Source organism: Vanellus vanellus (assembly GCF_965231255.1).
Source record: "Vanellus vanellus genome assembly, chromosome: 1".
Classification (NCBI taxonomy): Eukaryota; Metazoa; Chordata; class Aves; order Charadriiformes; family Charadriidae; genus Vanellus; species Vanellus vanellus.
In genome coordinates, this window is record NC_138905.1 from 30,408,657 (window position 1) to 30,422,728 (window position 14,072).

General features: G+C 42.0%; 1 protein-coding gene across 2 annotated transcripts; it reads right to left on the reverse strand.

Moving 5' to 3' along the window:
- Positions 1-208: 208 nt before the first annotated feature.
- Positions 209-13,027, reverse strand: IFRD1 (interferon related developmental regulator 1). Of its 2 annotated transcripts, XM_082493401.1 has the most exons (12): positions 12,715-13,027; positions 10,439-10,543; positions 9,409-9,490; positions 8,835-8,959; positions 8,377-8,534; positions 6,997-7,047; positions 6,720-6,898; positions 6,506-6,614; positions 4,371-4,505; positions 2,984-3,112; positions 1,693-1,788; positions 209-926 (listed from the first exon to the last, which is right to left on the reverse strand). In XM_082493401.1, exons 1-12 carry the CDS (start codon positions 12,758-12,760, stop codon positions 837-839), a joined length of 1,305 nt encoding a protein of 434 aa, XP_082349527.1. In that variant the 5' UTR covers positions 12,761-13,027; the 3' UTR covers positions 209-836. The 2 variants fall into 2 exon arrangements, with proteins under 2 accessions (XP_082349527.1, XP_082349528.1); XM_082493402.1 differs by lacking the exon at positions 6,997-7,047.
- Positions 13,028-14,072: the final 1,045 nt, after the last annotated feature.

Genomic DNA, 14,072 nt, shown 5'->3' on the forward strand with positions numbered 1-14,072 from the left:
CAACAGCAGGCTGTTGTGTGGCTGATATGTAAATAATATAGACCTTCCAAACACAGCAAGGTAGTTTCACAGAGCATCTACTGAAGCACTGAGACTAACCCAACCACACATCTGAACAGACAAATAAACCCATCTGTTTCAACCTTTAGGTTTTGCTAGTATTCCAGTTTTTCCTTGCAGGTAGTGATCACTTTTACACAGACAATGAAGCAGTGAGAAACACCTTTATTCCAAAAATTAAGTGTCCAATTTCAGAACATGAGAATCTTGTTTTTATTTTACATTGAGGCAATTATTTGTCATTCAGTACTTCACTGTACGTGAAGGTAATTGAACTTCATTCATAGTCCCCTTCCGGAGAAAGTCATACCATGTAGAAATTTCTTTGTCCACCTGCCACTGAAGAGTTTAAAAAGGTACTAAAATAATTTCAGACAAACAAGTTCATCTTTTCACATTAGCACATTCTTACCAAAACACTTGGTCAATGAATTAATTTAATTTACCTTTATATAAAGTAAGGAATCCAATCTGACACATGGCATTTGACTACAGTTATTCACCCCATTTAACAGTTCAGTTACAATGTATTCAGCCTTTGGAGCAAGTTGCAGCTAATGCAAGTGTTATAATGTATCCCCGCACCCAATCTCACATCAATGTATATACAGTGTATATGCAACTAAGCAACAACATGCACTATATTTACAGACTTTATACAACATCCCTCTGCACAACTGCAAACTGTGACTACAGAAATTAAAAAATTTATTTAAAGGTTACAAATCTATTTTAATTATGAAATACTTAAAATTGAACCCCATGGAAAAGGAGATCTAGAAAAATTCTCCCACGTCTGCTCTTTTATCACGACATTTACTTCTAGCCTTTGTCCGAGCCTTGAATGCTGCAGAGTTGTACAAGTGCTACAAAATAAAAGGAAAAAAATTAATCACAGATGTTCAAAAGGCTTATGGCCTTTGAGATGTTTTTTAAGAAACAGCTGAAAATATTTTATTAATCTTTGACATAAATTGAAATTTATAGTACAGTATCTTTGCACCAAAAGCTGATTCATTTTAATGTATATACATTTAAAGGAAACTTGGACTGTATAAGAAAGGCTGAGCTAGGGGCAATTCTGGAAGCCAGTCTCGAGCAACACACAGACACAATGCAGTTTAAGTTTGCTCCCCAGATTAAATGGGTAGCATAGCACCCGTTCCACAGATTGTTCGTACACAGGATGAGTACATTCACAACCAACAGAACAAAGTCATCCCCTTAGTGTGCGTTTCACACTGGAGAGGTTGGGATACTGTCTTTAACAGACTCGGTTTTCTCTGGTTTCCTGTATATCCCTACCAAAAAACCTAGGGCACTCATAAGAGCCCAAGTTTCACATGTTGGGAACATGAAACCCCTACCAATCAGCAACCAAGTCAACCTTCAGACCCCCTTGGGAGAAAAGCTGTAGCAGAGATGTGCCCAGTGGAAAATCTAAAATAAGAGTTCAAAGCAGCACACAAGCTAGGTTTGGTTTCATTCAGGACAATATGGGGCATTATTAGAACTCAAGTGACAAGTTTAAAGATGGCAGCTTCGAAAGCATGTGCTTGGAATACCATTTAATTCAGGAGAAATATAACAGTGTATGAAGTAAACAAAATACATTAAGGTGCAATAACCTACCCTTTCAAAACGGGATATCTTCATTGTTTTAAGAGTTGCAGCATCTAGCATTACTGGTGGACCAAGCTCAAACACATTCCGAAGAAAGTCATTTGACTAAACAAGAAACACATCAAATGATCAGTTTCTCCTGTGATTACCAAGTCTCCAAAGATGACTACTGTTAAATATCAAGTACTCCAGTAAGAAAAAGCAGCAATTTGACACAAATCTTAGTATCTTTTGCAATTAAGGCAGGGAACAGTTCTTCCTTTAATCAGAATAAGGCTAAGAACAAAAACTACCCACTTTAGAAGACAGAGACAACTACCCCGTGCGTTGGTGGTTATTTTTTTGCGTTGGGTGGTTGTTGTGGTTTTTTTTTTGTTTGGTTGGGTTTTTTTTTTGTCCCAGCAAATTAGACACTGTTCTAGTATATTCTCTACACAAGATTAGGCAGCTGGACACAGATCTGTATGATTTCACAATACACCAATTTAAAAATATCTAGCTGCAAAATGTAGCAGCTTTTTTAATCTGAAAAATTTGAAAAAGCTGTTACATGCTGGGGCTCCCTCAGTCACGCAGAAATGGAACCGACACTGGACTGAAGGTTTTAACCCCATGATTATCGTAGCAATTTGGGAGTGTATACTCCTCAGCTAGAGCTCCTGCTTCTACTACATATCTAAACAGATGACTAGTGAACAAGCAGTTCCTAGAACAGAGATAAGGACTTATCCCTTCCCTTCTGGAATTACTCTCATCATTGGACTGTAAGTTGTGTTCATTATTTTTGACTAAAAATTTGAATGCCTTTTTCCAGGCTTGAAGAGCAAGGGTGGAAGCTTTATAGCAGCCAGATGACTACACTGCTCTGCTGAAAGAAAGCATAAGGATTCAGGAAAACCCTGAAGCTAAGAAGGTACTCAGCCTGAATCTCTTACTTCTTGGAGAAATCTTCTAATTGCTATCCCAGCACACCCGGGCTACAACTCAGAGGCAGCTCACCCAGACGGTTCTAGCTCGCTGTAGTTCCCCCTCTTCATTTTTCCCTCAGGGTGTTACAGCACATCTTTTATCAAGCACGCATACTTTACCAAATTCAAGTAAGCTTGAAAGTGTTTTTAAACAAACTTGCATTCATTTTATAAGTGCTGTCTTTTAATACTTCTAATGTAAAATTCATAATTTCACCAAGTTCCACTCATGATTTTGTAATTCATACAGCGAATTACTACCAAGAAGCCAGACAGGTAAGACACAGTCTCTAGTTAACAACAGCCTGAGCATGTATCAAACAGCAGCTCACCTGCAAATGATATTGCATCCCCGACCCCAGAATCTCCTTGAAAGTATCGTAAGTTTGTTTTTTAACCCAGCAGTCAATATACATGCGCTCAGGTCCAAACTTAACCATCTCTGTAGGAAAGTCACGCTCCTGTCCAAAATTAAAGGAAATGCCATTTATAATTTTAATTTAAACAGTCTTCTGTGGTGTTAGGAATTGTATATATCTTATGAACTTTCATTAATAGATTTGGCACACCAAAATATTCCAAATAATATAATATGCCCATATGAAAGATTGTGTTTGTTCATAAACTGAAGTACACCTAAAGTTAAATCTCGTGTAAGACTCGAAGTTGACATTCTTCAAGTCAGAAAGCATCTAAAAAGACAACTAAACTTTCATCTTTGAACTGACTTATCTCCAGAAAAAACAGTTCCAAAGTACAGGAGTCACCTTTCAGTCAGTTTGTAAGCCTCATTTAGTCCCCACCTTTCAAATGCGGCAAGCTACGCTTGTGACAGCAGAATGTAACAAGTGCTAATAAGTGACTCTTATGCTACAGTCAGAATCTCAAAGGTGAGTTTAAATCACTTCAAAGCCTTCTCCCTAGCTTCTGAGAAGTTTAACTTTTCTGAATGTCAGTTCATATTTAGATGGTCTTACCCATGCAGCAAAGTAAAAAGTAATTATCTGACAAATCAAAAATCCAATTCATGAGGTGCAAGATAAAGAAAAATCCATTAAAGTGATAGAAGTTTTACTTTTGTCTCGTAGGGGCTTTACTAAACAGAAGTTATGTCACTAACCAAATATTTTAGTCCTAGTTTTTGTATTGTTCTGTTAATGCGGAATCAAAAAACCAAAAAATTACAGCACAAGAATTAAAGCACTAACTCCCCCTCCCCATCCCCCCTCATACACAAACACTTCTTTGGCCCCTGACACAGATGCCATGTATAAATGTATCTTACTCCTAAGTTGTTTTTTGTTTATTATGCACAGCACAATAAGACTTTACAATAAACCTTTTCACAAAATTCAGGACATTAATTTGGAAGTCCTACAGAGTTTTGTATGAAAAAAATCTGCTCATGGTATAAAAAACAAGAGTAATTTAGTATATAGAGTGCAATGTTTAGCCCTCTTTAAAGAAAAACAAATACTCTTCAACATGGTTGTCAAGTCTGGAAAAAAATAAACAGTTTTACTTTCTTTGTTCAACGTTCCTAAAAAAGTTGAAATTTCAAGTAGGTGATCAGAATTTGAAATCTCATTTCTTTAAAATATTTTTTTTTGCTGTTGCTTTCACTGAAACAGTAATTCTATTTAATAATAAAAACATTTTCATTAAATTGAACACTACATGGTTACAATCCAGACATTCAAAGTAAGACAAAAGAATCACCTCAACAGCTCTTAGAACATCTCTGAAGACAGATCGCTGCTTTCTTTTATCTACTTTGGCTCGGTGCTTGTTTCCATCAGTAGCCAGAGCTCTTAGTTTCTCTGTTAGAAGTTCCATATCTTCATAAAAGAAATCCTAGTTTAAAAAAAAAAAAAAAAAAAATAGTTTGTCCTTAACATCTTTCCCTGCAAATAGGAAAATGGATCTTTCCAAATTCTGGGCACATAGACCTCTACAACCTGTTACTTTGTTATTCAAAGAGACAGAGATGGCACTAACTTACTGTAGTTCATTTGCAGCATTTAAGCCAGTAAGAACAAAGTCACAGCATCCAGTTTACTAAGGAGGACACTATCAAGCTCTCTTCTGGTAGTCAGAGCCACAGTAAACAGTACAGCTCCTTCAGTGTGTGTATACCTGTCAATCTGTTCTGCTCCATAATTCCAAGGAACAAAAACTGCCTAACTGATGTGCTGAACCTGACTGCCGTTCCTGTCGACAAGCTGAGGGCACTGTCAGGTTATTAGCACAGAATTCATGCTGCTGGAGACGGATCATGAGACACCATTAGACTGACAGGATGGAATATTTAGTCATAAGTAGTGTATGGTATGGATAATTAGAAAGCAGTTTAAAAAAAAACCCACGAACTTAAAAAAATGATTGAAGTAAACTTTAATGCACAGTTGTTTAGCTGGAAATATATTCTCCCCTCCTTTTACTAATTCCGCAGTAGGTTACCTGGATTACTAAGAATGTATGCAAACTTATGTAAAAACAAGGGTGTTGTGGTTTTGTTTTTTTTTTTTTTTTTTTTTAAATATGAATGCTTTTTCATGTCACCTGACTAGGCTGAGTTTACCCCATGCTTTTTGAAAGAAACTGGTCAAAGGCAAAACACAGTAAGCATTTTTAATCTGTGCTGATTGTTAATGGTCCAAGATAATAATTTGTAATAATTAAAGAGGCATTTCCGCAATGGAATGGAAAAAGGTTTTAGTGAATATAGTCTCATTCATTAATGCATTTTAAGATTTTAGTTACTTGCAGTCAGTTTGACCAAATAAAGGATTAAACTCCAGTCTCTCATTTTAGTTTTGTTTGCTGGTTTTTTTTTTTTTTTTCCTTTCAAACTTGGCTTTCATAGCCAAGAGACTCAAACCCCTACGGTTTGCAATTGTACGGAAGTCTCAACATATCGTTTCAGATTATGCAGTGTTAGCGTGTTGTGTATCCTGACTCAGTTGGAGTTACCCTTTCACTTTGAACACTGTTCTGACACAGCACAGCAGCCTTGATCAAGCTAGAAGCTATACAGGCAGCTCTCTAAACTGTGCCACAGGCAAGTGGAGACTGTTTCCTTCAGTGCTGTCAGAAAACAGTTCAGAAATTAATAAGGCAACTTTAACTGTGCATGAGGTAATACCAAGAAGCTTGCACCTCATCCAACTCAAAAGCAAACCCCAAGAAATCTCACCAAATGTAGCAATACTGTTACCTGTGCAAAATTTGTGCAAATCCTTTCAAAATCTCCCCCCTTAAATTGACTGACTAGTCCCTAACAGAATAAAATAGTCACAAAGTCTGTGAAACCACCATGCAATACTAATTATTCTTCTCATGGTACCTAAATAAGGATACTGAAAAAACAATACTGAAAGTCAACATGGTTTCTACTGAAGGACAGATTTTTAGCTGTGAGAGCAGAATTCTGCAAGTTGGGAATCACTAGAACTTGTCCGGAGAAAACTATGTATCTAATGAGTGTTCTCACTACAGTAAACAATATTGTTTTACCCTCGAATCTCTCTAGAGATTTATTTATTTTCTTTAAAGCTGGTGTTGGATTTACATTTTAAAGCTTGCACACTACATTTCTAGTCATCCTGAAGTACAGTTTGACCTGTTTTGTTATACTGGTCCTGTTTCACAATATGGAAATTAGTGTTAAAATGATAGCTAAATTGCTGTGAATCATTGCTATATCCAATTAGATTGGGGCAGGCTCACAACAAAGAACGTAACCCAGTGAATTATCTGCCCCTTGTTGAAATTTGGGGTGCTACACAACACAGGTTAAATAATTTGTCTTTTCATCCCAGTACAAGAAAATTTAGCTGCTGACATCTACTTACAGCATCTGTTTCGCGTGCCAGTTCAAACAGAAGGGCTAATGTTTCTCCAGCAGCTATTCTCATGTTGAGATCATCGCAAGAGAGCAGACTTGGAAGTTTATGCAAGTGCCTAAGGAATAATTCACATTTCATTAAGATGTAAATTTTGTTGACGCTGCTTCACTGCATATAAAAACAGTCATTAGAGATTTTGTTTTCCAAGAAAGATACTCACATTTCAATTTTCTTCTTCACTTCATTCATTGGACAAATGGTCAACAACAGTGTCCATGCTAAGAGAGCACTGACGTGAAGCACAGTATTATGAGTACTTGATACACCATTAGTGTCTCTATCTCGCTGATAGGCCTTTGTGAAAATGTTTTCCAGGCATTCCATAGTAGAGTACAGCTCCTGAACACGGGGGGGAAAAAGTTCATGGAAGCCGCTTAAGATTCACACATTTTGATACTGACAGTTTATTTTTTTTAAAAAGTGTTATTTATCCTCACCGTAATGTCATCAGTGACAATGAAACAGCAAATCCCTAAGCAGGTTGCACACTAGACACAAAAGAAAAAAATGTCAGTATTTGACATTAATGTTACTGTTGAGAAAACCATCAAACTTTGGCCTTTGAAATTTAACATCTGGAGTAATGGAAACCTTAGCAGAATAGAAATCTTCAACACTGCTTAATTCAGCTACTTTCTAGTAGTTAGCTCTCAGTTCCCGTCTGCTCTCAGGATGATTTTACAATATATGCAGGTCTCAAGCATTCACTTTTCATGCTGTGTTATTTAATATAGCTTACAAAGCCCTTCCAAAAAGCTACATGTAGCACTCCTTTCACCCAATTATTTTAAATCCCACTAGGATTCACTAGCAGAAATTACGCTGATAAACCATAATGGATATATAATATTTATTCACAGCTATGGGAAATATTTTCCCCCTCTCTCCCCACTATTACAATTAAATGGCATGAAAACACTGGACTTCAACAGCCTTTCTTGGAACTTTCCAACTTCTACTGCAAGGTCCTACACATCTCTTCCCTATCCCCTGTATTCTACTCCATCTCCTCTTACAAGTAAGAAGAAAGTATTTCCAAGCAACCTTTGCACTAACCACACAGAACTCAAAGCTACACTTAAACAGGACAAGCTTTCAAAGCTTCTGTTTGTCAAAACAATTGCTGTTGAACTAATACTACCCCCTCTTATAGCTGACAGTATCTATTGTAACACAGCTTGAGTATAATAGGAGAACTGGCCAGCCTTGTAATGATAAAGGCAAGTTGGAGAATATTAATTAAAACTCTGAAGTTTTTAAAAAAAAAAAATCTTGGCAAGAGCTTTAGACTGCATCCAGTCAGTATTTCAAGTATACTGCTGATGCATAGATGAGATAACTGGGTGAAAAACTTTAAAATACTTTTGGTACTATGAATGTAGTTCTAGATCTCCTATACGTAATTTTATCATATATAAATATATTTGCAAGAGCAACTTTCCTCAGCTGTTAAAGAAGTTAAAATTAATACAAGGATACATCACTCAGAGGGAAAACTTTTATTTCTTTCTATGGGACTTCAACATAACCCCGCAGAACTGCAGTAAGGAGACTGCCACATAGCGAGTTAAGACACTTGACAAAGTACTAGACATAACAGCTCTTCAAGGAAGTTCCTAAGGTTGAAGAAAAGAATGATGTTCAGCCTTTAGGTGGAACTTCTTAAGCCAGCGAAAACTGCTATGCATCATTCAGAGCATACGTCAACATTATGAGTTTACACTAATGTAGTGACCTTTAGTTCTGGGTTACACAACAGTGAACTGGTCAAAAATTGCCCTCTGTCCCTGCCTGGCAAAGAAATATTCTATACTTACAGCCTGTCTGGCTTGGATACTGGCTGTTCCATCACAGACAATCTTCTTCAGAACTGGACCAAGGGTCTTAAAAATCTCTTCACTTTCAATTCCTGACCCCATCTGCACACACAGAAGACATGCCAGTCCAGCAGCTGCACACTGTTCGTCGCTCTTACCTAGAGATTAACATACTATGATGAGTAATCACCTTGTGCATTGCTTGCTTCCTTTAAAGATAATAGTCTGAAAACTTGCAAGTGGAAATTCAGAAACCAACAGACAGAAGATAATTTCAGTTAATTTTCCAGGTCAGTTAAAATATGACATCTAAATTCAAAAAAGAAATGTTATGTTAACATAACTAAATTATTGAGCACTCTATAAAGTACTAGAGAAGTCTCACAGTCTCAACTCCTTTTAAGCAATGACCTATTTCATAGAGATTATTGCTTTCTAATAGCAAGCATGTTAATTACCTTTCTTTATGCAGCGTTCAATGCTATCAGTTAGTGTCATTCTCCTTTCCATGATAAATTCATATAGTATTTTAGAAGAAAAAGCACTTTTCAGACTTTCAAGAGCTGCTTGTCTTGTCTTTGCGCTGTTAAAAGAGAGAAGGAAGACCTCCTGAAATCAGCACACACCAGTTAAAGCTCAGACTTTTGTTTTATCATGGTTTATATTTGTCTGCGCCCAACAGAAGAGCAACCCACAGAAGAACCATGAACTATGAAATGCTACAAACTCCCTCCTTCTTCAAGGACAAAGAAACTTAAGTTGGAGATAGAGTTCACAATAGTACACCAGGCTAGCAATAAAGTCACTCTAATTCAAGCTCTTAGGAAAGGAAAGCCTGACTCTCACTTATTCAAAAACTTGGTGGAGGGAGAAAGGTCTTTTCAGATCCAGAGGAAAAGCAAGTCCTCCCCAGCATGAAGTAACTGCAATTTCAGTAAGCACATAAAAAAACGTTTGATGCATATTTCCCTTATTATATCAGAGGAAGCCAGAAAACACTGTATGAATGTGTTTCTTCAAAGCATACTATACCTCTTGTCCAATGTCAGGTCAATAAATCCCTTCAATTTGTATTCTAAATCTTCTTGAGTGGCTTCTTCATCAACTTCAGGCCCTAATCCAGAGGAAATACTTTAGTCCTACTGATACATATTTTATTAGCAGACACAGTAGTATCCAACACAATGTTTTTAATACTAATAAAAAAGCAGTTTAACATAGACAATAGCTACAGAATTGTTCAGTATTACAGCAACAGAATGGTGTTAAGCCTACTACAGCAAACTACACCTTAAAATACTTTTATACAAATTGATCTATTGATGTATCTGCGCTGTTTCTATACCTGCTTCTTACATGTGCCAAGAATGAATAAGGGAGCTGATTAGGTCTTACATAAATTTGCTACAACTAACACACATCAGCCAATCCTGTCGGCAACACATTTTCATCCAGTCCACCACGTCTACCCCTGGAGTACAGCACGATGTTCACCGTTGATGTAGTGAGTACTGTCTAAGGACTGTCCTATCTGGCCGCATTTCAGATGCCTCTGCAGCAGCAGCTCAGTTAAGAGTAGCAAACATTCATAGGGAATTCTCCCTGCCTTATTCCCCTGTAGCAGGCTTTCAGGTCCCTCCTCCCAACAAAATGACATGAGAGCAGCCCAGATTACATAGATGGTAGTGGAGTCAAAGCACAAATCTAGTTCAAAACAGGGAAATGTGACTCTTTCCATCCCAAACTCTTCTGCAGTTTTTACCACCTCAATTACGTGTTATGAAAATCAATGTCTTATAACGCATCTTAAAATTCTTATTGTCTCCAAAAGTTAGCATTGCATAATTCCAGTAGAAAGAAGCCTAACAGTTTAATGCGAGGCTCGTGAAACCTGGAGTATATTCTTACCAAACAAAACAACATCCACTAGATTAACAATCGTAGTCTTTAATGGAATGTCATTATTTTGCTACTGATACTTACAATCTAGTTCTTAAACTCTTAAGTCAACTCAGGTTTTATGTTTTTAAAAAGATGAGTAGATATAAATGAAAGAATATACCATCCTCAGTGAAGCTAGCAGGATCACTGAAGCCACTGCAGTGGCTCATAGTTTCAATTGAAGCATCTTCATCACTAAAAGGCTGCACATTTCTGGGCTGACCACCTTCAGGAAAGATGAATACAATAGTTTGGTCATTTTTCATATGGAAATGGAAGATCTGAACACCAAAAGTACAATTAAACCCTCCCAACAGATTCATTCTCCCTGACCCAGACACAGAAAACAGATTTCCTTCCTCTGCTAGGTCCTCTACTCCCACCTGTTCCGAAGACTTAGTTGGCTCTGCTCCACAAGATTGTTTGTGAATGGTGGGGAAGAACCCACCTAGTTTTCAAAGTATTGGTAGAATTCCTAGCTCTAGATTTAGTATCTTTCTACAATCACCTTCAAGTTAATGCGATTTCCTGTGACTATGTATTAAAAATAGCTCTATATTATTTTTACTGTTAGGATAAGCTACCTAAAAAGACTGACATACAATCTTTATTCTTCAATTTTGACAGACTTCAAGCCAGGATAAGTTATACATTTATGCAAATATACATTACCCAGTTCAATGCAGGATTTACAGGATTAAGTGTAGTATGTGCAGCATCAGCAGCGTCCAACCCTATTTTAGTACTGAATTACAAATACAAGCCAGAACACCAAATTCTTCAACAGGGGAAAAAGTTTTCCCTCTCAGGATGAAGGAGGCCTCAGTTCAGCAACTTCAGTCTTTGAGGAAAGCAGTATTGTTTCACCAGTGCTCATCTCTACAACTTTTCATACCTGCATCTTATTGTTACAGCATTAAGAATTGGAGGAGTTTGACGTGATGATATTGTAACTTCTATCGCTGTCCTATCCTAGCCCTTAATTTGCATCTACTAAAGCTGATTAACAAAAGAACATTTTAACTGCCATTTCTCCAACAGCTCCCAAATGTCATTTACAGAACTCAGAATTCTGCCTTTCCACCTCTTTTTTTTTTTTTTTCCTGTGGTACAATTGATTCTGAGTTATTTAAGGCAGTGCACTGCACTTGCCAGCTTCAGGGAGGCTTTCTAACTACCAAGACCCCTAAAAATCATTTTTATCTAGACAGAATCAATCTTGAGTTGATCACTGTCCAAGTGCTTTCCAACGAAGTTAAATTCACACTTCAGAGGTTTTGCAGCTCTTTGCTGTAAGCCATCCACCTGTATCACTGTCTATTCCCTGCCTACGGCAGGGGGGTTGGAACTCAATGATCTTCAAGGTCCTTTCCAACCTAAACCATTCTACAATTCTATGATCACTGACCATAACCGTTGATGTTTCCTATAGTTACAAAGGACAAACATCAGCCAATGCACAGACCAAGAAACTTGGATGTTCAGAGCTCTGGCATGGCCACTTTCTTGCTTCCAGCGATGTCAAGCAGAGAAGTTCAATGGGCAAAGTGGCAAGAACGACTGCCAACCCTTCACAAGCTAAAACAAAAGCAGCGGCAAAAGGATCCAGGGAATTACTGAATCCCTGAACATTTGATACCAGAGACAGACGCTGCTCACATCTATGGTAGCCTGAAGTGAAATTTCTCACCACCCCACAAAACCGCCATTTCTGCCCGGGCATCACCACCTCAGCCACACACATTGTGGATCTGTATTAATATTGTTCATTTTATAATATCGTCTTCTAGGCTAAGAAGGGTTTTTTTTTTAAAGATACTGCAGCCTTTTGGAGCACAATGTGCTGACATACAGCCACACCAGCCACCAGCGACACCGGATTGACAACAGCAGTCGTTCTCCCTCTCCCTGGAAGGGCCCACGCCGGCGGTGGTGCGGTACCGTGGGCACCGGAGGCTGTACGTGCCGGGGACGCGCCCCGCGGGCCCGGCCTCCCCGCGCTGCCCTAGGCCCAGCCGGGCGGCACCCGCCACCACGGCGGCCAGGAGGCCCCCGGCGGGGCCGGCGCCAGCCGCTGCCCTTCGGGCGCCGCTGGCCGCCGGCGGCGCCAGGCACGGCCGCCGCCCGCCGCCTCCCCGGGGCCGCCCGCGCCGCCGGGCGCATGCGCGCAAACAGCGTGAGGTGGCGGTTTCAAGGCCGGCTCCTGTCAGCCCGGCGGCGCCGCCCGGCCAGAGCCCGAGCCCGGCTCCGTCCTGTCCGTCCCGTCGCTTCCCAGCTAGCCCCGCCGGCTGCGGCCTCTCCCACCGTCTCGGGCGGCCCCGGGAAACGTCGGGCGAACTCGGCGCCCCGCCAGGCCGCCCGCTTCGAGCCCCCGCCCGCCGGCCCGGCCGCGCTTACCGGCTCCGCGCTGGTGGTTGCTTCCCCGCTTCTTAGGCTTGGGCATGGTCGCAGCGGCGCTCAGCTCGGCTCGGCTCCCGCGGCCCCTCTCCGGGTCTCGGTCTCTCCGCTCCCCCCCGCCCGGGTATCAGCGACAATCAGCCGATGGAAGAGCAGGATCGCTTTTTACTCCAACGCCTCTGCGAGGCCGACTTCCCGGGCCTGGGCAGCGGAGGTGATTGGCGAAAGCAAGCGGAGGACGAACCGGCGACGAAGGCAGAAATCCCCGTGAAGGCCCGTGAGCGGAGTCGATGCATCTTTCTCCTCTCAGACACCTGGGGCTAAAGGCGCGGAGGGGGCGCCGGCGCGGCTTTTATAGCCCGCCGGGCTGCGGGGGTGGGGCCACGCGACGCGCCGGTGCCGCGACCAATGGCCGGGCGTTGCGACAGCGAGCGGGTGACTCAGGCGCGTGAGCCCGTGACGTGACCGCCCGCCGACCCAGCGGTGGGGCGGAGTACGTCAGCGCCGCTTCGCGCGCCACGCAGCGATGCATGCTGGGAGCGGCGGGTTTGGCCGCCAGCCCACGTATGCGGGGCGGGGCGGGGCGGGGCGGGGGGGAAGGTGGGCGGTGGCGACCCGACCCGACCCGACCCGACCCGACCCGACCCGTCTTGGTCCGCCCGGCCGCGGCCGCTGGACCCCACACCGTGCGCGATGCCACCGGGGGGAGGCTGCAGGGAGGAGCGGAAGGCAGCGGGGCTGGCCGCGGCTCCGCCCCGTCCCGCCGTTCCTCACCGGCGGGGCCTCCTCAAGGCGACCAAAAGTACCGCGCTGCCGCCGGGCCGGGCCGGGCCATGCTGGGCCGGGAGGCAGCAGAGCGGCCGGTCTGCGCAGAGGTGCGGCCTGCGGGTGGCAGCGGGGCTGCAGGGCGCGTCTGAGGCCGTGAAGGGCGTGGGGAAAGGGAGGGCAGGCCGCGCGGGCCGGGCAAGGGGGAAGCGCGTCCGGGTTTCTGCGTGCCGGGGTGGGAAATCGGGGGGTAAGGCCGCGTTGGTCGCCGGCAGTGGGGAAACGAGCTGGGTTTTTGCTGTGTGAAGTGTTGTCGGTGCACAGGAGTGTGTCCTCGGCCCCGGTTGGAAAGGCCAGAAGGGTTGGGCTGTGCGGCTGGCATTTACACACGGGTAGATGGAGGATAGACGGCTGGATGCTTCAAAACAGATTTTCTTCCATGCGCAAAACCGGGTTTTGTTGTCGCATTTTTGTCAACCGTGTCTTCCAGTTTGGAGACTTGTACTGTAGGGTTCTATGGTTCTATTTTTAATCCAAAATGTGTGGGTTTTTTTCATTTTTCTGCTGAACTTCAAATAAAGAAAAATAGGATA

What these genes read in the sequence shown, in the direction of transcription:
- IFRD1 (XM_082493401.1), bottom strand. Translation starts at nt 12,760, where the DNA reads ATGCCCAAGCCTAAGAAGCGGGGAAGCAACCACCAGCGCGGAGCCG. An exon ending in GACCTGACATTGGACAAGAG is followed by an intron (nt 8,960 to 9,408) that starts GTATAGTATGCT and finishes CTCTTTTAACAG; the next exon opens with CGCAAAGACAAGACAAGCAG. An exon ending in GTGAAGAAGAAAATTGAAAT is followed by an intron (nt 6,615 to 6,719) that starts GTGAGTATCTTT and finishes ATTATTCCTTAG; the next exon opens with GCACTTGCATAAACTTCCAA.